This window comes from Rhinatrema bivittatum, chromosome 17, assembly GCF_901001135.1.
Source record: "Rhinatrema bivittatum chromosome 17, aRhiBiv1.1, whole genome shotgun sequence".
Classification (NCBI taxonomy): domain Eukaryota; kingdom Metazoa; phylum Chordata; class Amphibia; order Gymnophiona; family Rhinatrematidae; genus Rhinatrema; species Rhinatrema bivittatum.
Window position 1 is genome coordinate 26,534,545 of NC_042631.1, and position 22,822 is coordinate 26,557,366.

At 40.9% G+C, this 22,822-nt stretch overlaps 2 protein-coding genes across 5 annotated transcripts in view; both read right to left on the minus strand.

Moving 5' to 3' along the window:
- Nucleotides 1-226: 226 nt before the first annotated feature.
- Nucleotides 227-9,633, minus strand: RPS13 (ribosomal protein S13). The gene is made up of 6 exons (XM_029582742.1): nt 9,480-9,633; nt 8,121-8,169; nt 7,861-7,939; nt 6,072-6,241; nt 2,029-2,129; nt 227-310 (listed from the first exon to the last, which is right to left on the minus strand). Exons 1-6 carry the CDS (start codon nt 9,500-9,502, stop codon nt 277-279), a joined length of 456 nt encoding a protein of 151 aa, XP_029438602.1. The 5' UTR covers nt 9,503-9,633; the 3' UTR covers nt 227-276.
- A 4,118-nt stretch (nt 9,634-13,751) lies between these two features.
- PIK3C2A (phosphatidylinositol-4-phosphate 3-kinase catalytic subunit type 2 alpha) overlaps nt 13,752-22,822 on the minus strand; it is a 122,064-nt gene continuing 112,993 nt past the window's right edge. For all 4 annotated transcript variants that reach the window (XM_029582155.1, XM_029582152.1, XM_029582153.1 and 1 more), the window contains exons 28-33: nt 22,389-22,513; nt 20,871-20,988; nt 20,307-20,388; nt 19,095-19,198; nt 18,339-18,464; nt 13,752-17,724 (exon numbers count right to left, since the gene is read on the minus strand). In XM_029582155.1, coding sequence (XP_029438015.1) covers nt 17,542-17,724; nt 18,339-18,464; nt 19,095-19,198; nt 20,307-20,388; nt 20,871-20,988; nt 22,389-22,513 — 738 coding nt within the window. In that variant the 3' untranslated portion in view covers nt 13,752-17,541. The remainder of the gene's footprint in view (nt 17,725-18,338; nt 18,465-19,094; nt 19,199-20,306; nt 20,389-20,870; nt 20,989-22,388; nt 22,514-22,822) is intronic.

Here is a 22,822-nt window from a genome sequence, read left to right on the forward strand (position 1 = left end):
CATCACCTTCCGTGTACACTCTGGTCGTTGCTGCTTCCTGTACGTCGTTATATGTGGGTTCTGGTAAGGTACAACAATTTCCCTGGAAACATCTTCCTTTTCACATTCAATAGTGTACAAATGACAATTTATTTTCAGAAAGGTGGCTTGTTTTTACAGCCATCTCCTTCAAAAGAAAAGCAAGCCACAAGCACATACATGTGCTAAAGTTAGAAAACCACACACATTGCAGACTTAATATGAAACTTTATTCTCTCAGTACATAAATGGCAATTCTTATGCGACCAGAGCAGATGCTGTAGAGGATTCACTGCAATAGAAAAATAAAAAAGGATTAGTGTATATCTGTTCTCTTGTATGGCAGAGTCTGCTTCCCTTTCCCAAGAATGGAGCTATGGGTAAAACTGCCAAGTCGGATTCAGTCTTTCTGAAAATGCATGTCCCCAGGAAAGGAAGAAACGCACTGTAAACAGCCAAATGAGCCACCACAGGCTCAGTACCCCAATCCAGCCCATGCCCTACACTAGACAAAGAATGTGCGTCCTGCATCGGTAACTGAAGGGAAATGGAGATGAAAGTATGAAAAGGGGCATGTGTTTTATTGTCATTTATTTGATTAAGCAGGCCTCATAAGGATGTATGGTTACATAGGAAAAGGAATGGTCAGCAGAAAAATGGAGGCAATATTGCCCCTGGAACACGGTGTACAATTCTGGAGAGCGCACCCTCAAAAGAATGTAAACCGGCTGGAGTCTGTCCAGAGGGAGGCTACTAAAATGGGCAGTGATCTTCATTCTAGAGGATATGGGGATAGACGTAAAGGTCTAAACATGAATACCCTAGAGGAAAAACGAGGCAGGGGAGATACAATAACGATGTTACCTCCACACAGAAGGTGGCCTCTCAATGGAAAGGAGACTCAGGAAGAATCTAACAGGCCGAATGCTGTTAACCGGCATTTGGAAGTGTGTTTTTGACATGCTAGCTTTACTCCTTATTCAGTAAGGGGTAACAGCGCGTCGAAAACGCACGTCCAAGCCCGTCCAACCCCCCCCCCCCCCCCCCCCCGAGATTAATAGCGCCCGCAACATGCAAATGCATGTTGCGGGCGCTATTAGGTATTCCCGCACAATACAGTAAGTAAAATGTGCAGACAAGCCACACATTTTACTTTAAGAAGTTAGCGTCTACCCAAAGGTAGGCGTTAATTTCTGCCAGCGCCGGGGAAGTGCACAGAAAAACAGTAAAAACTGCTTTTCTGTGCAACCTCAGACTTAATATCATGGCGATATTAAATCGGAGGTCCCAAAAGTTAAAAAAAAAAAATAAAAAATTTTAAATGGGCCCACAGCTTGAAAACTGGACGCTCAATTTTGCAGGCGTCCGGTTTCTGAACCTGTGGCTGTCAGTGGGTTTGAGAACAGATGCCGGCAAAATTGAGAGTCAGTGTCAAACTCGCTGACAGCCGCCGCTCCTGTCCAAAAAGAGGCGCTAGGGACGCGCTAGTGTCCCTAGCGCTTCTTTTTACCGCAGGCCCTAATTTAAATAAATTAACTTACTGAATTGCACGCACAGGAGAGCGAGCACTTGCCCGCTCTCCCGCGATTTTTACTGTATCGGCCCGTAAGGAAATATTTCTGGACAGAGAGGGTGGTGGTTGCATGGAACAGCCTCTCTGTGGAGGTGGTGGAGATGAACAGCATCTGAACTCAAGAAAGCATGGGAGAAGCAGGGGATTCTTGGAGGGAGTTGTAGGGGTTGAACAGTTGAATTAGGCCATATGGTCTTTTTCTGCTGTCACATTTCTTTGTTAGAAGTGGAGCTGCAAACAGCCTGCTTTGCTCACCAGGCTTGCATCTCATGCCAATGTTGGCTATTCGGAAGAGGCCTTACTTCCGCTGCTACAGACAATGGCCAGTACTTTTATAACACTGAATTTTGATATTCCCCTTCAGTTACAGGTTTCCTTTTGCTTCTGATTGCTTAAGCTTATTGGTTACACCAGGAATACAATAGGGAAACACTCACTATTTCCAGTTGGGAGGAAGAACTCTCTTAGTCTTGTAATAGCGGGCTAGCCTATGAATTCTGCTTTCAATCAAAATCAGACGGAATTTAGCATCTTTATCCTAAGGAAAAAGCAAGAGCAATGATTTTAATCTATTCCATTCTGAGGGGCGATACTACAGAACTCAAAGATAAAAAAAACAACAAACCGAGCTCTCCAGCAAACTATTACATCCTTTAACACTGCTTCACGTGCTCGGTCACGACGTACTGGTTTTACCATAAACATGTTATACGTGCAAAGCCTACAAAACCTCAAGATAAGTTGGGCTTCCTCAAAAACAAATTACACTAGGCCAGCGCAGTGGAAAGTGCTGCAAACTGCCCCCGATGAAGCACTCGTTTGATTCCCAGGCCAGTTACAGCTAATGTTCAATGACGACAGACTTTGAGGGGGGGGGGGGGGGCAACATTAACAGGTCCCAGGGAGAGCTGCAGTTTGTGGCCACCATGGAGCAGACAGAAACTTTGTGGCCACCCAAAGGAACAGACAAACTATCGGGGAGCACGCGCCCCCCCCCCCCCCCCAAAAATGCAATTATTTTGTGCAGTTTTGTTGTAATTCTATAAACAAATACTGTTCAGGATAGGAGAGCAGACACGGAAACAGTGCTCCTATCCCTGGGTACCAGCCTGACGTGGCAGGCACCTTTTCATTCTTGGACACCAGAGGGCTGCCCACGGAAAGGACAATGGGATGTGGTCCTTCAATATTAACCTAAGCAAGAATCCGAAAGCCCGATAACACAGTTTTCTGAACTTCTTCTGTGCGTGACATGAGAACATGCGGCATTTTATCGTCATAACTTCACTGCCAGTCTCTTGTACCTCAGGATCGTGCTGGGTCACACCAGGGATTCCAAAATTCCTTTGGCCCTTGAGTGCTACTGAGTTCTGCACAAGGATTTAAAAACTGGGGCTATGTGAGCTAGCAGGGTTAAGAGCACCTAGCAAGGATGATTCTCTGAAAGCTTTAAGAGCAATTTCACAGGAAAATTAAATAATTACCATATACTAAATTCTTTTAATTTACAGAAAAATCTTCTAAAGGAAAACATTTTGGGACTTTAGAAAGGATGTTTTTAGCAGCATGCATGGTATATTTCAGACCCTACTTTCTTTACAAAAACATTATAATTTGGTTTATTTTGAAACCTGACTCCATCCCCATCAACTAGCAGGGGAGTATATAATCCATTGGTCCCGAGGTCATCTGGCTACATGTTATGAAATGTAGTTTTGTTTCTGCAGCTCAACTTAAGTTGTCCAGTCATGATTTGTCAAAGATATTTTACACCAGAAAGCACCCACTAGACCACCTTAAAACAGGATCTATCTTTTTAGGAGCTAAACCAGATTACAGCACATTCTGAGTTAGGTTACTCTTTACCTTGCTATCAGCAATAATTCCCGAGTTGCTGATTATTTTGTTGCTGCCAAACCAAAGATCAGCTTTTAACCACAATAGGGTTGAAGCCCTGACTTCTGGCACTACTGCTGATAAGTTTTAAAATTGTGCTAATTCAAGCCCTTTTTGTATGTTTTTGTGTGTCCAATATATGCACACGTATTTTATTTGAAGCATTTGACAAATCTCCAATAGCAAAGAATTCAAAAAGTCATTAAAAACACCTCTTCAAAGAAGCATTTGCAGTTACAGACCATTAAAAAATCTTGCCAACTTGAGAAGTTGGCAAGATTGAAAAACGTGCTCTATCAACTGCCGGTCTGCATCACTGGAACTCTCTTCCGCCAGATCTCCGCCAGGAACATTGCCATATCACTTTCAGAAAAAAATTAAAAACTTGGCTGTTCGCCCAAGCATACCCCTGAAGAAACCGCAGGATCACCCCCACAGTTACATACCCCGCGGTTGCGTCCTCCTTCAGCAACTCAAAAAAGGAACTATTTCTCGGCTAACTGCACTTTAATATAACTTGCCTTATATTACACACGACGTAATTTTGTATATAATGCTTACCATGTAAACACTCACGTTTCTGCTTATTTGCTTTGTTCTCCAGTTAGAAATTGTTTAACCTATCCTTTTTCTCTAACCACCAAGTTCCACATTCCCTGTTATAATGTAATTTCTTGCTTCCATTGTTAACTGGTTTTTTCCCCCTAGTTCATTGTAAACCGGTACGATAAGACCTGGTCTTGAGCATCGGTATATTAAAAGAATTTAAATAATAAATAAATAAATAAGGCTTATATGTTTTGTAAATCCCTCTTTTAGGTTTTTCGGTTCTTAGTTTTCTCTCTGTTCTTGATTTTTGTAAAGCATAATAGGGAGTTTTAGTTCTATGATATAACAAGATGCCTGAGAAGTATAGGAATTTAATAAGTAAATTGTATTTTTCTCTAACCTTTTATTATGTTTATTTCTTTTGATTTTTAGATGTTTATTTTATGTTTATGCAGAGATTTAAACTGTAAAATCTATGCAATTTTATTTTACCTTATATTTTTATTATTTTTACTCTTGTAAACAGTTTTGGTCAATTACTTATTGTTAAGACGGTATAGAAATATTTTAAATAAATAAATAAAAAAACAACAAGGGTAAGCAGATAAGATACATAATCTAAAATGAAATAACATACACATACAATTTAAGATCATTCAAAAGCCTGTCTAAAAAGAAAGGCTTTGAACATGTATTTTTCTGTATAAATACAGTTAGGTATACTTTGTATATGTATAAAGGATTGTATTTATTTATTTATATATACCAACATTCTGAAGCAATCATAACAGTTCACAAAAAAAAATGTATAAAATACACAGTCAAAGCTAAAACACATACCACATACTTTTATGGATTCAAGGAAATGGATCCCCCAAGTGGCTAGAGATCAGTTGGCTGCGAGTGTATCAGGAAATGTACTTTTAATTAACATGGACACTCTAAAAGCCTAACCAATTAAACAAGCTTTGAAATGTATATAAAAAGAGGATCATGACAGATCAGTGGCAATGTAGGGCTCTTGCTACATTTATTGGTGAACTTAGCCTCAATCCTCTAAGTCAGCATGTCAAGTACTTTTAGCCTACTTTCCAAAAGGAAAAACACACTTATGAGAATTCTATGTGTGTGTGTGTGCTGACCCAGCAATAAAACTTTTGGATTTAAGAAAGGTGTGGATAAGTTCCTGGAGGAGAAGTCCATAAACTGCTATTAAGTAATAGGGAATAGCCACTGTCTGTTGCCAGCATGGGATCTATTTAAACGTTTGGGTCCTTGCCAGGTATTTGTGACTTAGATTGGCTGCTGTTTGAAAGGGGATACTGGGCTTGATGGACCCTTGGTCTGACCCGGCATGGCAAGTTTTATGTGCTTATGTTTGCACCTGGCGACCTGAAAATCTAGTGCGGAAACGAGGATTCTGACAAGGCTGGGTTTTTTTGATCCATGCTTATCTATGGACACATGCAGCCTCAAAAATGAGCCCCTTTAGCACTGTTTGGAACTTCTTGGATGTTTGGATTTTTTTTTAAATGTTTTTCTTTCCTAGCCTCATCTTTGCAACAATCACATTCCTTTACAAACTTATTTCCCTACAGATAGCAAAGTTTCTGAAGTCCTTAGGAGTTTGCAGTCAGAATGCACAGTCCTCTCTCAGTCAAGCATGAAGTTGAGTGAATATAAAATATATCTTCACTTTGGAGAGGTTTTTTAAATTAGGAATATACATGAAACATATGTAAACACAGTAGCCGGGTTTGAATCCCTGACAACTGTCATTACTGCTCACAAGTTTCAAATCTATCATAATGTGTCCAACACATGTGCAGATATTTGTGTGTATAAATCGAGATGACAGTTCATTCAATTGCCTTAAAAACAGATTCTATGATTATTATAGTCAAATTTGATGCACAAGTCATTTTTCATAAATATTAAACAGTAATGAATGTAACAGTAAAAGATGGATAAAATGCATCCTTTCCAATCAGTCACCATAAGCCAAATGTGAACACATTCCTAAACTTTAATTTACCTTACGGTTTCTCTCAAGATGTTTGCGAACAGCTACAGCCTTCTTGATGAGATGGTAGAGATCTTCAGGAAGGTCTGGGGCAAGTCCCTTGGACTTCAGGATTCTTAGGATCTTGTTGCCAGTAACGAAGCGAACTTGGGCAACACCATGAGAATCCCTGAGAATTACACCTAAAAGCAACATACACTTTGTAATGAACTGGAAAAACAGCATGCAAATCCTACCGAACCGCAGACACAAACTCATACAGTTAAGTAAGGTATGTTACATAATACAAACTCTGAAAGATTGCAAAATAAGCAGCAACCCTGCACATTCTATATTTTGCCAAAACATTTATGAACTACAGAATAAAAATGTTAACATGCAAAACAATTAAAGAACCCATTTTTACTAAACTGACAGCATGGACATCTTATATACTTGTCTGAAATCATAGCCTGAAATATTTATTACTAAAGAAGTAAATTCTGGTTATTTCCATTAATAAGCCCCTGAATAGTACTGGGCCATTTCAAACTCTCTCTGTGCACCGTCCCTTCCCTCTCCTGCTCCCTCCCAACTGCAAAATTTACTAAATTAGATAGAATTTTGGTCAGCCTCTACATCAGAGAGGTAGAATGAATGATCAAATTGAAGAACTTTAATTACCCACTCAAAAAAAAAATAGTTCATAAACAAAGATCAATCTATTATGGCTAACGTTAGCTGCTCTTTATTATACCTTCTTTATGCCAGTGAGGGTGGTGGTAAAACTGTTGTGTGTAACGGCAGTAACAAAGCTGTGACCATTTTTATTCACTTAATAAAGGTGGTCCAAAGACAAGTGGGAGGGGCAAGATGCCAAGTGAAAGGTGGTGGCATGCCTCAGTTAAGAAGGCCTGGGCTGCATAATCGGGCAATAGAAAGAGGGTTAGCAGTAGGTGCCACAGTGATAAGGTAGTTCATCACAGTTGTAATAATGGATTCAGATAAAAAAATAAAAACTTCTATGTACAATGACTACTACATGAAATTTGAAGAGAAACAGATCAGTAAAACAGTTTAAAAGACGGCCTCAGAATATTTTCAAAACATTGCTGTAAATAACTAATCTCCGTTACACGATATGACTTCAGAAACACCGTTTTTAAGGAAGTCTTTCCTTTAAAACAAAGTAATTTAAAGTACATTGATAGTAAAAACTTATTATTACTACAGGAATTTCAAAGTCACATTCCTGCAGCAATATCTGCAGCTCAGGTCCCAGTGTCACAGTACTGTGGGTCTCAAATACAAGCACTATGTTACAAAATATAAAGACGACAGGACTATGTTTTACAATAGATGGCATTACCTAAACCACAGCCTTATAAGGGAATAAATGGATTAACTAACTTAACATTCTTATAAAATGCAGTTACCCCACTTCAAAGAAAATTAAGTATGAAAATATATCCTTTTTTACTTCACAAAATCTGACAACTGTGTCATACATACTGTATAGACTAAAATCCTTTCAGAAGCATGAACAAAACAGCTAAAATTAGAATTTCTACAGAAGAAGAATCTGATCACAGCATGTTTAACAATAATCTTTACAGTGAGAGCACACCTTCTATATTTACTTCCCAACCTGACAATTTATATTTCTTAAATGGTGATTGAGAACAGGTGATTCATGTTACTCACCGTAACAGATACTGTCTATAACTATAAGTAATTAATAATAGTTTAATTAGCAGCCACATCTCAGTACTGTGTTAGCAAGAACAAGGAAAAACTATATTAAAGTTGCATAAGAGCATACCAATCTGCGAGGGAGTCAGGCCCTTCTTTGCCAGCTTGTAAATCTGTTCTTTGACATCATCAGAAGTAAGTTTCAGCCACTACAAATACAAATTAATATGTGACAAGCTGTCAAACGTTCCAAAAGCCATTGACATAACATGTCACCAGTTTAGAAATAAGAGTTTAGTATGTGACTTACATCTTCAAAAGCATGTATGTTTTTCACAAATGACTTTGGCAATATAAAATATATATTTTTTAAACCTCTGAATTACTTACTGTTGGCACACTACGTCTGTAAGGCAAAGCTGACTGGGACAAGCCCTTTCTGTCGGAGGATGAGAGAGAGAGAGATATGACTACATACAACTGTAATGCCTTTCATGAACACTGAAAAAGATATACATTATTGTAACAAACTGCATGAAGGCACAGATCAATAAACAATTGACATTTCTAACAATACTTTGTTTAAAACATGTTTAAACCACTTGTAACATTTTGCACCAACAAACAGCTGTAGACTGATTTCCTTATATATTTGCAAGCAGAGTACCAAGAAAAAACAAACACCAAGTGTGATAGCAGGACACTGGTTTGTTAAAACAGGGACAAAACACAAGCCACGATGCCGATTTACTAGTCTGGGGTTTTCTTTTCAAATCAATAAACAGCGAATAATCGTACCATCTAAGAGTCCCGTTTTTCAGCTATAACAGGAGTGGGATTTCTATTGTTACCCGACAACTACTGTAAAAGTAGAATACAGATAGCACGGGCTACGTGCGAGAGGGAAGAACTGTTTTCACAGGCTAAGTCTCCAGCCCAGACACACCCGGGGAAACGTGTGGACATGGCTTTCTGATCCTGAAGCACCGAGGAAAAGCAAACATAGGTACACACTGGGTTAGAAGCGCGTCGTGGCAGGATGTGAATGAAAGGGCTGGAGGCAGCGCTCCTCACTCAAACGGCAAGGAGAGGACCAGACCCAACCGTTCCCTCCCCATAAGACAGCCGACCCAGGAAGAGGTGGCAGATCCCTGTATATACCCCCCCCCCCATAAGACAGCCGACCCAGGAAGAGGTGGCAGATCCCTGTATATACCCCCCCCCCATAAGACAGCCGACCCAGGAAGAGGTGGCAGATCCCTGTATATACCCCCCCCCCCCCCCCCCCCCCCCCTAAGACAGCCGACCCAGGAAGAGGTGGCAGATCCCTGTATATACCCCCCCCCCCATAAGACAGCCGACCCAGGAAGAGGTGGCAGATCCCTGTATATACCCCCCCCCCCATAAGACAGCCGACCCAGGAAGAGGTGGCAGATCCCTGTATATACCCCCCCCCGAAACTCCACCGAGTGCACCGAAGCGCAGGTCTCCCACCCGTCCCCGATTTGAGCACTCGGTACCCTCCGGTTACCCCAGACACCCAACTCTATGGCAGAAAACCACGCTCACCGCGCCGACCCGCATCCGGCTCCTCTACAGATCAGTTACTGCCTAGCAAAATACACAGACCCCCCTCCCCCCGTACCAGCGCCCAGAGACTCCTGCAGTCCTTCGCCGGACTCCGCGCTCCTCTGCCCCCCCCCCCCCCCCCCAAAAGGCTCCCATAAGGGCGCGCTGCGGCCCGCTTACCCCGGAGCGTGCATGCGACCCATGATGGCGGCAAGGAGGAAAAGAGAGACCAGACCGAGGCCAGTGTCTGATCTCCGGCTCCGGCGGAAGTGACGCAGCCACGTACCACGGCCTCTGACGCTGTGACGTCGCGGGAGACTATGAAAGGGCTGGAGGCTGCGCTCTCTTCACTTACTCGAGGAGAGGACCAGACTCTACAGTTCCCTCGGCATAAGAGCGCCGACCAGGAAACAGTCACAGATCCCCGTCTATATCTCTCCCACCAACTCCATTAAGTGCACCAAAGCGCGTCTCCCACCTGTCTCAGAACAGAGCAGTCGGTTCCCACCTCCTCTACGCCAGACACCCCATTCTATGGGGCAGAAGTAATATACAGGCCGATACAGTACAGTGCGGAGCCCACTCAGCCTGTGTTTGGCCGTGCGGCGTGGACGTGCTATTTTTACCCTTTATACAGTAAGGGGTAATAGCACCTCAAAAACATACAGCCACCCCCCCCAAAACTAATAGCACCCACAACATTCAAATGCATGTTGATTGCCCTATTAATTATTTCTGCGCGATACAGAAAGTAAAATGTACAGCCAAGCCGCACATTTTAAATTTCTGCCGGCACCGGGAAAGTGTACAGAAAAGCAGAAAAACTGCTTTTCTGTACACCCTCCAACTTAATATCATAGCGATATTAAGTCGGCGGCCCCAAAATTTAAAAAAAAGTTAAAAAAATTTTAAAGCTGCCGGCGGCCCGCAGGTCGGAAGATGGACGCTCAATTATGCCACGTCCATTTTCCGAACCCGTGGCTGTCAGCGGGTTTGAGAAGCGCAGCCGGTAAAATTGAGCGTCGGCTGTCAAACCCGCTGACAGCCACCTAGCCCCTCATTTGCATACTCAAATCGCACGCCCAGGAGAGTGGCCTGGGCACACGTTCAGAGAGCGGGTTAGTACTTCCAACACATACGTTCACACTCACGCATAGCTAATAGTGCTCATCACATGTACATTGGTTGTAGATGAGGCTAGAAGCTATTACCCCGCGATGCAAAAAAGGCCAATTTATTTTATTTTTTTATTTGCTTTTTTATACTGAGATTCAGCAAAAGCCATGTCGGTTTACAAACAACAATTTGAAAAAATAAAGAGGATACAATGTAACAAAATATAACAAATGAAGTAACAAAATGAGATGTGTAATACAAGATATATATGTTATATATGTTAAGAATAGGTATGTGGTTAATGAATGAAGGGGAGTTGAAAAGCAGGAGAGTTATGATAGGGGTAAGTTAAAGAATGTAATAAAGGAAAATAGAGGGGGATAGGATAATGTAAAATTAGAGGGAAATATGTATGAAGATGGGTGATTGATTTTAAGATATTATGAATGCTTTTTTTGAATAGCCAAGTTTGTATTATTTTTTTTTTAAGTCATAAGGCACATTGTTTAATCTGTAAAATTGTATGCCTGCTTATAGTCTTCGCACTAGTCAAGGACTCAAAAAAAAAATAAAAAAAATAAAAGCAACACTATGCAAAAAATAAAGATGTTAAAAAAAAGGGGGGGGGGGGAATGGGGGCACAAAACGTCCTTAACCAATGTTTCTGGCTTAGATATCTTCCTGATACCTCTCCTCAGTAAAGACCAAAGCAAAGAATTCATTTAGATTTTTTTTTTTTTTTTTGCTATGGCCTAATCTTACCTAAGCTCCACTTTTACTTCTTGGTTATCTAGGGGTTCAACTAACTCCCTCACAGGCTTCTTCAAATCTACTTGAGCTTTTGCTTCTCTGGTAATCTTTTCAAATTCTCTTTGGCCTTTTTTTTTAAAGCTTTAGATCTAAGCTGCCAGTGCTGATGCTCTTTCCTATTCTCCCCCCCCCCCCGTTGGATCCACCTTCCAGTTTTTAAAAGATGTTTTGGATTTAGTCTCTTTCACCTCACCATTTAACCAAGCTGGCTGTAGTTTGATCTCCTTTCTACCTCTTCTAATATATAAAATATATCAAATAGGGTCTTCCAAGATAGTGGTTTTAAACTCTCCTTGTCACATGCAAGTTTAACATTTGCAACTGGGTTCAGTTTTTTCTAATTCTCTCATTTTATCAGTCTCCCCTTTTAAAGTTAAATGCTACTATAGGAATTTTCCTTAAGAGCCTGCCTTCAGAGATTGTTATATTTGATTGATTTATGATCACTATTGTTTAGCAGCTCCACTGTTACCTCTCGCACCAGATCCTGTATCATCCCTTTGCTGCTCCAATGAAGCAATTGGTGGCATCTAGAAACTTTACCACTCTAGCATGTCCCAAGAAAAAATGTGATTTGTCATCTGCTAATTTTCTTTCCTTGCATACTACCAGGCTTTGTCTTGTACAGATCAGTTTCTGCAGTTTTTAGAGGCTGGATTATGTATTCATACAGCTCCATCCTTCCTTTCATCTAAGTCAAATCAGTTGAACTTCTTTCATTTAAGAGTAGTGAAACTAGGGGGAAGGTTTGAGGCTCTTCATTTTCTCAGTTAAATGCATTAGTAACCTTGAGCAATGTTCTAACAGTTCGGACCAGCAATCAGAGGAGAGGAGGCAGCCTCCAAGCAACTATAGCTTACGGGATGGATTAAGGAAGCGATTGCTTTAGCCTACATTTCTAAAGATATAAAGATGCCCAAGGGGTTTCAGGGCATTCTATTAAAGGTCAGGTGACTGTAGGCAGAGCTGCATTCAGCATCAAAGGAGCTCTGCAAGGTGGCTCAGTGGGCTTTGTTGCATGTTTTTACTAAACATTACCGGTTGGATGTGCAGGCAAGGGGTACAGCCTTCATTTGGAACGAGCATTCTGAAGCCAGAATTGTCCAATTCCCTCCCTGGATAAGGGCACTTGGATATAATCCCAGGCGTTCTGGACTGGCCTAGTGGACAATTAGGAAGGAAAAACTTGGGTTTTTTACCTGCTAATTTTCTTTTCCTTGAGTCTTACCAGATCAGCCCAGGATCCCTCTCAATTCAGCTGATATCCTGCTTTACGGTGTTAATTTTTCCGATTAAGGTATTGGTTTTCAACGGTTCCTGTGTGTTTATTAGTCTTGGTGGGGACAGAGTTCTGTTAGCAGTTCTTACTCCCCCAGTGCTGGGGGGGGAGGGGTTACAGTGTAAAGGGTCCTTTGCTGTGATCCAGATATACTGAAGTGCTTCAAATTTCAAGGTGCCCTATAGAGGGTGGTATCAACAGAACAGTTGCTCCATCTGCTGGTAGGAGGGCAAAACTCAGGCGTCCTGGATTGGTCTGGTGGATAAGGAATGAAACATTTACCCAATCACTATCAGGGTTATTGAAATCTTCCATTATTTCAACTTTGCTAACTCTGCTTTTAGATTTGTATTTGCTCCTTTACAGAAGTTAGATAAATTTGGCCTCTAGGCATTCAGCCTCCCAACCTTCAGGAAGAGACTTAAGACCTGGCTGTTTAAAAAAGCTTTCCCGGACACCGATTAATTCTATTCAGCCAGATTCTACCACTTCCACATGTAAAAATGTTATTACTAATGTAAATACCTATACCTAATGTTATTCTCTTTCTTTTCTTCTCTCCTCCCAGTTCTATTACCTTGTTATTTGTAACTGCTTCCTTCTACACAAATAGGTTATTGAATTGTTTACTGTACACCCCTGTTATATGTAAACCGGCATGATGTGTTTGCAACATGAATGCCGGTATATAAAAATTTTAAATAAATAAATAAATAAATAAAATCCTAGATCAAGTATTTCTATGTGATATTCCACCTTTTTCTGGGTGAAGTACAAGGCAGAGTACACAGCAATGATACAGGTATATAGTTTATGGAGATAATATATAATGATACATTGTATAGCTTATAGGGAGAACATAGTCATTTCTCCTTATGACTGAATTTAATATATTCATGCCATCAAAGCTTCTTTACAAAGTATCGGTGCTTCAACAAACAATTTATAGTCCAACTCCCTCGTGCTTACTCAAAAGTACCTGAGCACTGTCCCATAATACAACATCAACAATAGAACAAGCTCTTTAATAAATCACGAGATTCCCAAGTCTTTGCTGTGCTGTTTTTAAATATAGCCTATCAGGATTAACCCAAAGGAGATTAGAGAGAGTGTCTTGGTTACAGCAAGTGCCATGCTACTGCTGCACTGGAGTTTGGCTCAGATACATGCTAATTTCTTATTACACAATCGTGTTTATTATAACAGAAATTCATGGAGTCACTTTTAACCTAAAAGACACACTGCCATATGATGAAAATATTATACATCTTTATTAGATATCAATGCAACATATTTGGTTCATAAAAGCTGACAGACATAAGGCAAACTACATGCTCCCATTTTTATCACTTAACGTTTAAACTATGTTTAGTCACAGTATGTGAACAAATTAATAGTATACACCTGTATTTCCTATTTATAAAAGTGGTGTAATATTGCTGTATAATTTCCCACGATTATGCAATCTGCAGAAAACCAGAAATAAGGTGTTACTTTATTAAAAAAAAAAAAATGGGGACATCTGAATACTAGAAAGAGGAGACACTAAGGCAAGTTACTGAATTGAAATTTCTATACAAATCTTGTCAACACAATTAAAAAAGAACAGAAAGGGAAACTATTTATCAAAGATTGCACATACATCTACACACCTGTAGATCATGAAAAAATAATAAATACATCAGTGCAAAGTTCTATATTACGTTTGTTAGTGGAAGGAAGAAAAGAGGTAATTATTCACAGAACAATTCATTCTTGAATATCAAAAACAGACAGTGAGCAAAGAAACTTATTTCTGGTTGCAGGCTACATATGTAAATTTAAATGCAAATACATAAAAACATAAGCCTATCTGTCAGTATTCGACTGAACTGAAAGTTACTGCCATGAGACCATGTATATGGAAGACAAACCCCCTCACATTAGCTGTCTTGCAATATCTGACCTCAAATTTCACTTGAAATTCATTTCTAAGCAACATCTCCCATCCAGATTGAAGCCAAATCTTCCTCCCCACATCACCCACAAGCATTTGCTTCAAGCATACTAGGTGGAAGGTACATATTCTGAACAAATAGCGAAGCACCAGTCAGCCCACTCAGATTTAAAAAACGTTGGCAGAAACCGTTCCAGAGAATGCCCTGGAAAGTAAGGGCAGCCCCCTCCCATTACATTTCGACTGCCGGGCGCCGCAGAGCAGTCACTGGCACATGCAGGCTTCGCAGCCGGGGAGACACCCAGTCAACCAAACTATTCACGTCTCCCGCTCTTTCCGTTTTACAGATATTTCTGGTTTGTATAACAATAAGCATGACATTTTAATCCCGAGGTTGGAACAGATCCTTCCATCTGATTGGTACTGGGTTTATGATGTTCAGAAGATGAAGCACCGCTTTGCACAGAGCTTGAAGCTGTACTGCTTTAACCCACACACTCTCCTCCTTGTATGAAATCACATCTTTCCATTTTTTTTTCACATTTTCATCGTGAAGGGCAGCGGAAAGCTAAGTCTGAAAATCGGTCACATCCCCCAAGACAGACCAACTCTAGGTGGGGGGGCCGGCGAAGGCAAACACACACACACACACCCCTTTCTCAAAGCTTCAGTCAATGATGCAACACAGAAGGAAAAAGGCACAATAATGAGGAATCCAGATGTGCTTGTCAAGAAGCAACCACCCCACAATACTAACCAGTTTACCGATGTCTGACCACCGAGCCAGTTTGAGTCAGAGATTGTTCAAGAGCTTTCTTAGTTTCTAGCTGGACTATACTGTGCTTGTAATTATAAGGTCTGCAAAGAGGCAGCATGAATAGCTTTCACTTTCTCACACAACGGAACATTTCCTAAAAACAGGAGGTCTTACTTTCCTGGGTCTAAACAACTTGCATTTTGTGGACGGAATGAAAAGTCTGCAAAGCAGGAAATACAATCTAGTTAGTTACATTATACTGAATAACTGTTACTATTTACATGTTATATATAGAGAATGCCAAGGGTTTTATGCATAGAAGAGCAGATAACTGGGGATATGGTACTACTGGCTGTCATTTAACAGTAACAGCTCAGTTTCTGGACAGTCAGCACCGTATTTCCAGTTTAGATATGAAAAGGTACTCGGGAATTGGACCACACATTTTACAGGCACCGCAGAACATTCAAGCACGTTCCACTTGAAATTTGTGCAAAATTGCAACACCCATTTCGGAAGAGCACTGTGTTGTCAGGCAACTGAAATGCTGATTGTCTTATCTCTATACTTGTTTATGACCTATTTATAGCATCAGGTTGCTTTGTGTTGTGTGTTGATCAGCGAGGAGTGATGGTGCGTATCAAATTCATCTGTCCATACCTTGCACTATTAATCTTTCGCAAACAGCCTGGGATTAAAGTGATTTACTGGGTGATAAAAGGCTTCATTTACACCTGTTTTGACCTTGAAATATTAGTTCTGCCTTTGTGTGTCTGGATTGCTTTGAAAATGAAAGACAGAGAGCCACTTGTGACTTTCAAGCCTCTGGCTGAGCAGGACTGTGCTGAACGCCAGGGTACTTCTATTTCTTTGCATAGCTGGAACCAATCAGAGCCGATTGTGAGAGTAAGCCACCGTGACAAAAGGTTAAGTAGAAGTTTCTAAATCTCCCCCTCATTCTTTTTTCCATTTTTGTGAACTGAGGTGAGGTAGGTGACATTAGGCAAAGCTTATATCTAGCGCAGGTACCTGCGTCTCTACGGTAAAGCCAGTGAATCTCAGTCCTAACCATAAACACACCCCCCTTTTCTTCACTACTTTCAAGGAGCAGAGGTTAATAATCCTGTGAAATTAAGCTGGACTCTCATGATGTGTGAAAATGTGCCAAAGAAATTAGACTAGTTGACTACATTAAAATAACTATCGCAGGGCCTAGATTTCAAAGGCTTTTCCCCCCTATGGGAAAAAAAAAAAAAAGCTTAGGAAATCAAGCCCTTAATTTTACTTGTGGAAAGTTATCAGTTCTGAACTCTGGTCTTTGAGGGAGAAATATTCCATGCATATAAACTTCTCTTCCTACACATTTCTTTGCCTCATATTCAATGAAATAACTTTTGTGATGTAAACAGAAATTAAAGCAACTACTTCGGATGCTACAATGATGCCAAATCAATCGAAGGTCCCCATCTGATGGAAGACTCGGTGAGAACTTCATTCATCATTCTCAGTTACACAGGTAAATTGAAGTCCGAGCTGGTCAGTTACAGGGATTTTTCCCCAAAAAGAGTGGTGAAGATAAGAAGAAGCTGAAGCATTATATTTAAAAAAAAAAGGCATTTGCTACTTTAAACTGTGTGTATCCAACAGACACGTCAACATGTTCAGGAAACTGTGTGCAAGAAAGCAGTTGGTTCTGTAAGGCAGCAGGTTTTAATTGTCAGAAATTGACACTTTTCTCGCTATTCTCTCTAGAAATCAGAAGTCCAGGGATCATCAACAATGGCTGATAAAGTAAATGCTCCAATTGTGTTTCCTGCCGCTGCTCTCAGCCCGAGGATACCTTCATGAGCTGTGCAGCAGGAATGCCGTGTGCCAGAGCAAGACGGAAAGCAGCTTATCATGCTCCCCAAATAACGCTCCTCCTTTACATTTTGATGTCTTCTTGTCTGTCACACCATGCCAGAGTAAAAGCCACAAATCCCAACTGAACTGTAACCACAAGGTGAGGCGAATCAGATTTTTAGTGGTTCAACTGGTGCAGGAGAGGCTCCCTAATTTGATTCATCCATGAATGGTGCGAGACCCTTAGTAACTTCAAGTCCAAAGAACAACTTCCATTTGTGCTGTAGCCGAGGACGCCGATCCACTCTGTGCAAACGGAACAGATTGCAAAACATTCTGCTGTTGGACCTCTCGTAAATGCTGGTCTGACAGGTTTTTATGCTAAATGTACTTCTGTCATTTTGAACGGTACAAAGCACCTTTTTTCAAGTAGGTAAAAAAAAAACGTAGTTCACAGATGAGCTCCCTTAAACCTGTCCTTCCTGCTTTACTACGGCTGGATTCACAGGTAGGGCACCGCAGTCAGTTTATGCCAGTTAATGGTCTCCTGGTTCAAGTTGAAATCCTTCAGAGACAAAGTTACTCCGCCCAGGAAATAATTCTCTCTCAAAGACTCTGCACTGAGCACACTTAGCTGCAGCTCTCTCTGTTCCAGTGTCTCCATGCTGAAGCCGCAGTATATAAGCTGTAAGAATAAGAAGAGTTTACAGAATGCCACTGACGTGCACTCTACTATGCAAGGTAAATCACATGCATACAGAGGGACAGACTGAGAAATTACTGCCTTACTAATGCAGAGATTCCCAAACCTGACCTATTGATCCTAGTCAGGTTTGCAGACTGTCCACAAGGAATGTGCATGAGATATTTGCTTACACTGAAAACACAGTATATGTACATGTTTCTCATGCATATTCCAAAAATCTGTATGACTGTGGGGGTCAATAGGGCAGGTTTAGGAATCACTGTACTAAAGGTTGGTGGAAATAATACTGGAATCAAACCTTTAGATTTCATAGCTCTGGGTTTTAACCACTAGGATGAATTCTCAGTTAATAAAACAGATTATTGGTAAGCCACAGTCTTTTTTTTCTTTTTTAATCCCAAACATGGAAAAACTACAGTATGCAAATATTCAGTTTCACCTACACTTACAACTAATCAGCTCATGTACAAAGCAATAATTAATATATACATTCTGTATATATTTGACAACTGAGCTCGGCAATGGATTCATTTATTCACTATAGATGTTAACCAGTTTTAAACAAGAGTTTTATATTAAGTGATTTAGCTCACCATTTCATTGAAAGTTGGGTTGCAAGTCTTCCTTGAAATCTTAGTTTTGCGTTTGGATGTTTTGTGTGGATCTGGAAGCAGATATGTTTTTACATAGGGATTTGGGTCCGTGCCATCTTCAGGAACCTATAAAAATCAGCATAAAAATTCTCCTTCCATCAGAACCCAATTTAAACTTACATCACACCATTCGTCCAACCTATCCAGCCTACACACTACAAGATCAGGCCAACAGAAGGCATTCAAAGAAGGGCAGACATATCCCCATATCATTCTCCATGAGCTTATGGGGGGTGAGGAGAAGGTTTTAATAATACAGACTCAAAACCTTTTATGCAGCCTGTACTTTCTGTCCATCAGCACTGCTAAGTGACCAGGCTGACAGGTATGTATTTTGCTTCCCGAGATCCTTTAATCTAAGAGATTCACATCCTCCCCACAACATAAACCCCCAGCTGCAAGCATCAACGTTTTCCTTTTTCCATTCTGCTGATTTAGTGGCATGCTTGGAAGGTGGAATGTAGCTAGTTAGCAGTCAGACCCAGTCACGTGCAAATACCCACTGCAGTTTAACCAATTTCTTCTTTAAATCAACGTGCTCTACAAGTGAAAATGCACCAGAGACCAATAAAACCCGAATTCCATTACATGAAGAAAATATTGATCATAAACCTCATGCCAGAGGATACTGTAACTAGCTTTCATAATGAAGAAAAATGAACAACTGAAATTAAGGTGAACTAGTGTTTCACTCACCAGATCTTTAATGTGCATCACCATGATGAAGAGGGTGCCATTCCTATATGAAATGGACAATTTCACTTCTCCTCCAACCTTGCCCGAAACTGGGCTCAAGGGAGCTACTTGGAAAAAAAAAATTATATTGTAATCCTCTAAGTCCGGATCCTCCAGGCACCCATATAGAGCAGCAATGTTCTGTCTTCTTAACCTGGGGACTCCATGTTCCCTTGGTTACACTGTGACCTCCATGCTATGTCAGAAGTCCTAGAGTTGTTTCCAGATAGGCCCCCCCAAAGATTTAGAAGACGGATGGCAGCACGTCCCTCGAAACAAATCTATCCCTTCAAAAGCCAAGGTTTAGAAAAATTGACTGCCTTCTGGCATCCTGCACAAAATGATATCATCTACCAAAACCCCATTCTAAGATGTGAACACAATAGCTTCGAGAAGAGCCACCTTACTGTCACAGACTGGCCTGCTTCTTTGCTCAAACGTTATGAAGGTCAGCCCAGAAAAATGCCAGCAAGTTCCATGCAAGAGTTAACCCTGGCATAACTGAATTCAGTTCTTAGCTAATTGAACTGAAGTCGCTGCAGTAAAACCAATGAAGAACTGGCACGCTATGTACAGTTGGAACTCGTACTGAATATGCTCCGTGAAGTACTAAAGTCTCTTGAACATTATGGAGTCACTTTGAGAATTTCACCACCCTATAAATATCTCCGCACCAAAAGGTGCCTAGAAAGCAAACTTTTCCACTATCCTGGGTGTTCAGCCAATACTCCTACCAGGTATCACGTCTATACTAGAATTATAATTTGACAATATTTGTTTCAGTGCAATTTGTCTGTTTTACTTGTTGCTGTGCATTTCCTATGCCTACAAAATTGAGCATCTTACACCCACAACAAATTATTAATCTAGCACAGTGTCTGCACAAATGTCACATTAGAGGAAAAAAAAAAAACCAAACCATCCTATGGTCTTAGAACTATGTAGACTGCACCACAAATGGGCATGAACCCCTCTGTGCCGAAACTATCCACATCATGCTCAAGACCACTTATCTGCCTGTACATTTTGTGTAAAAATTTAAAAGTCACTTTCAACAAATCTCTCTTCCTTAACCCTTCTCCCTACCCAGGAAATTCAGTACCCCTACCAAAACCCCTTTTCAGAGAGACAAACTGTGCTATGTACAAGACAGAGTCCCACTGATAGCTTTACCTGTAGGCTTGGCAATAGCATCCACTCCATCATTCCTGTCATCACGGAGCAATGGATGGAAAAAAGTGTAAACGAGATCACACTGCATTAAACAGAAAAATATGTTAGGATGAAATTAAAAAAAAAAAAAAAAAAAAAAAAAAAAAAAAAAAGCATGAGTGGAGAAACAGCACACAGAGGCAAGGCCCACAGCAAAGAGGTATGCTGGATTAATCTTATCTCAATCTGCCGTGTCAGTGCACAAGAGTCATGTAATTTGAAAAATTACATGAATCATCATCTTTAAGATCTGGGTGGTCTATGCCGTCCCTCCCAATGCAGCCCTACTGCAAAACCCAACCCGTGTCAGGGGACCGATTCGGTACCTTAAAATGGACTGTAACCTCTCTCTAAGCATCTGACTGCCTGCACAGCTATTGAACAATAATACACTGACTTTCTATGAAGGCTTCTTCGCCTGCAGATTGATAAAAGATCGATCCAGCACACGCCTTTGCCGTGGAGCGTGAAATAAACGCGAGACACCGCGAAGCAGGACTGTCTGAAGTTCTTTTGACAAAGCACCTCTGCCACTTCGGTTGAGCTATCCATCAGGCTCTGGATGTAGCTGTTCAGTTCCACTTTTCTTTTGGCTGCTACGTCTTTTACATGCGTTCTTCCAAGTACCATCTTGTTTGGAAAACTACAACAAAACGAAAATGAAAAAAAAAACAAACTTATAGGGGAGGAGTACAGGTTTGGATATAAACTGAAACAAAACAATCGCAAAGCGTGCTGATTTCTCATCTGTGTGTGAATGGCAAAATATTATGTATTTTGTTTCAAGCAGAGTGAGGGCTGGGCCGTACTGCTGGCTCAGTAGCAGTGTGCAATATCCCTGGCTGGTCCTCCGGGGATGCTGCAGAGTTAGAGCGGGGTCAAGGACTGCCCTCAGATTGTAAGGGCCCATTTTTTAATTTTAGGGGTTACAATCAGGCAACTAGTCCAGGCCTAAATTTATTTTGGAGGGGTGGGGAGCTGGGGATTTGGCTTCAAAGCCCACAAAGTGTTTTATTTTGTTATCTGGCTTTATTCTGAATATAGCAAAGTAGGGTTAAACTTATCTTACCAAGACACCTGTATCCTTTTTTAAACCCAGCTATGCAATTGCATTTACCACATCCTCTGGTAATGAATTCCAGAGCTTAATTGTATGTTGGGTGAAAAAGAATTCTCAGGTTTTAAATGTGCTACTTACTAGCTTCATGAACTATCCCATCGTTTTCATATTTTTTGAAAGCGTAAATAACAGATTCACAATTACCTGTTTTATTCCACTTGTGATTTTATAGACCTCTTATCATTTCCCCCCCATAACTGTTGTCTTCTCTAAGCTCAACAGCCCTAACCTCTTTAGCCTTTCTTCATTGGGGAGGCCCTTTCCTCGTAGGGATTGTAGAAACAGAAAGAGAGGTGAGGGGGCAGAGAGGCGAGAGTGAGTGAAGGATGCAGGTGGGAGTGGAGGATTTAAGGGATGGCAGAAGTGGAAGAGTGAATAAGGGGATCTGAGGGGCTGGGGAAAAGGCAGGATGAGTGGGGGTGCTGCTGCTAAGTGTGAGTGAGGGAATCGGAGAGGCTGTCGTGTGTTAATGAGGAAACTGAAGGAGTGTGACCGGAGAGGATTTGGGATGCGAGTGAGGGAACTGAAGGAAGTCAGAGTGATGATCAACATCTGGACTGTGGTGCAAGTGGATCAGTCCTTCTTCTGATAGATTTCACCTTCCCAGATCCCCCTCCTCCCTTTCCCGCTTCTTCCTGATTCCACCATCCTTTCCTCCTCCCATCTCTAGCCTCCTCCATCCCTTATCCAACAAGGAATCCTGGAAATCTCCATCGATCCTTGCGCATCTAGTCATAAGCACTGCTTACTGTCACAGCCTGTGTCTCACCCCAGAAATCAATGGAAGCTGTACTCCACTGAGAACACGTTATGTATTTGCGGAACATAAAGGATTTAAATAAATACATACATACATCTCAATCCCCAAACAAATACGTTTTAGCCCTGTTCACTTAGAGGTGTGTTTTGAATGAGATACATACCCTGGTAACTTCCAGAGAGGAAAGAGAATGCTGAGCTTATTATGAAGCTCCTGAAACTCATCGAAAGTGCGGAAGACGAAAGTGGAATCGTCCTGGCCCTCTCTCAAGACTCTCACTACGTATATCTGAACAAACAGAGAAGAGAACACACACATTCATTTGGATTTTTATAATGCACTCAGTCTGCAAGACTTGTGGACTGACAAGTCCATAGAGAAGGTTGAATTGATGTTCTCATGTTTGGAACAATAGCAGACTCATAAAAAAGAGCTCAAGAATTCCGTCAAAAAATACGCTAGTCGTAGAAAAAGATGGAAATATTATTGTAATTTGAAAAAATGCTCCAATGAAATAATTTTATAGCATTTGTTGTTTCATTGTCTATTTTATATTTTTATTTTTTTATTTTTTATTTTTAACTTATATTATGAACT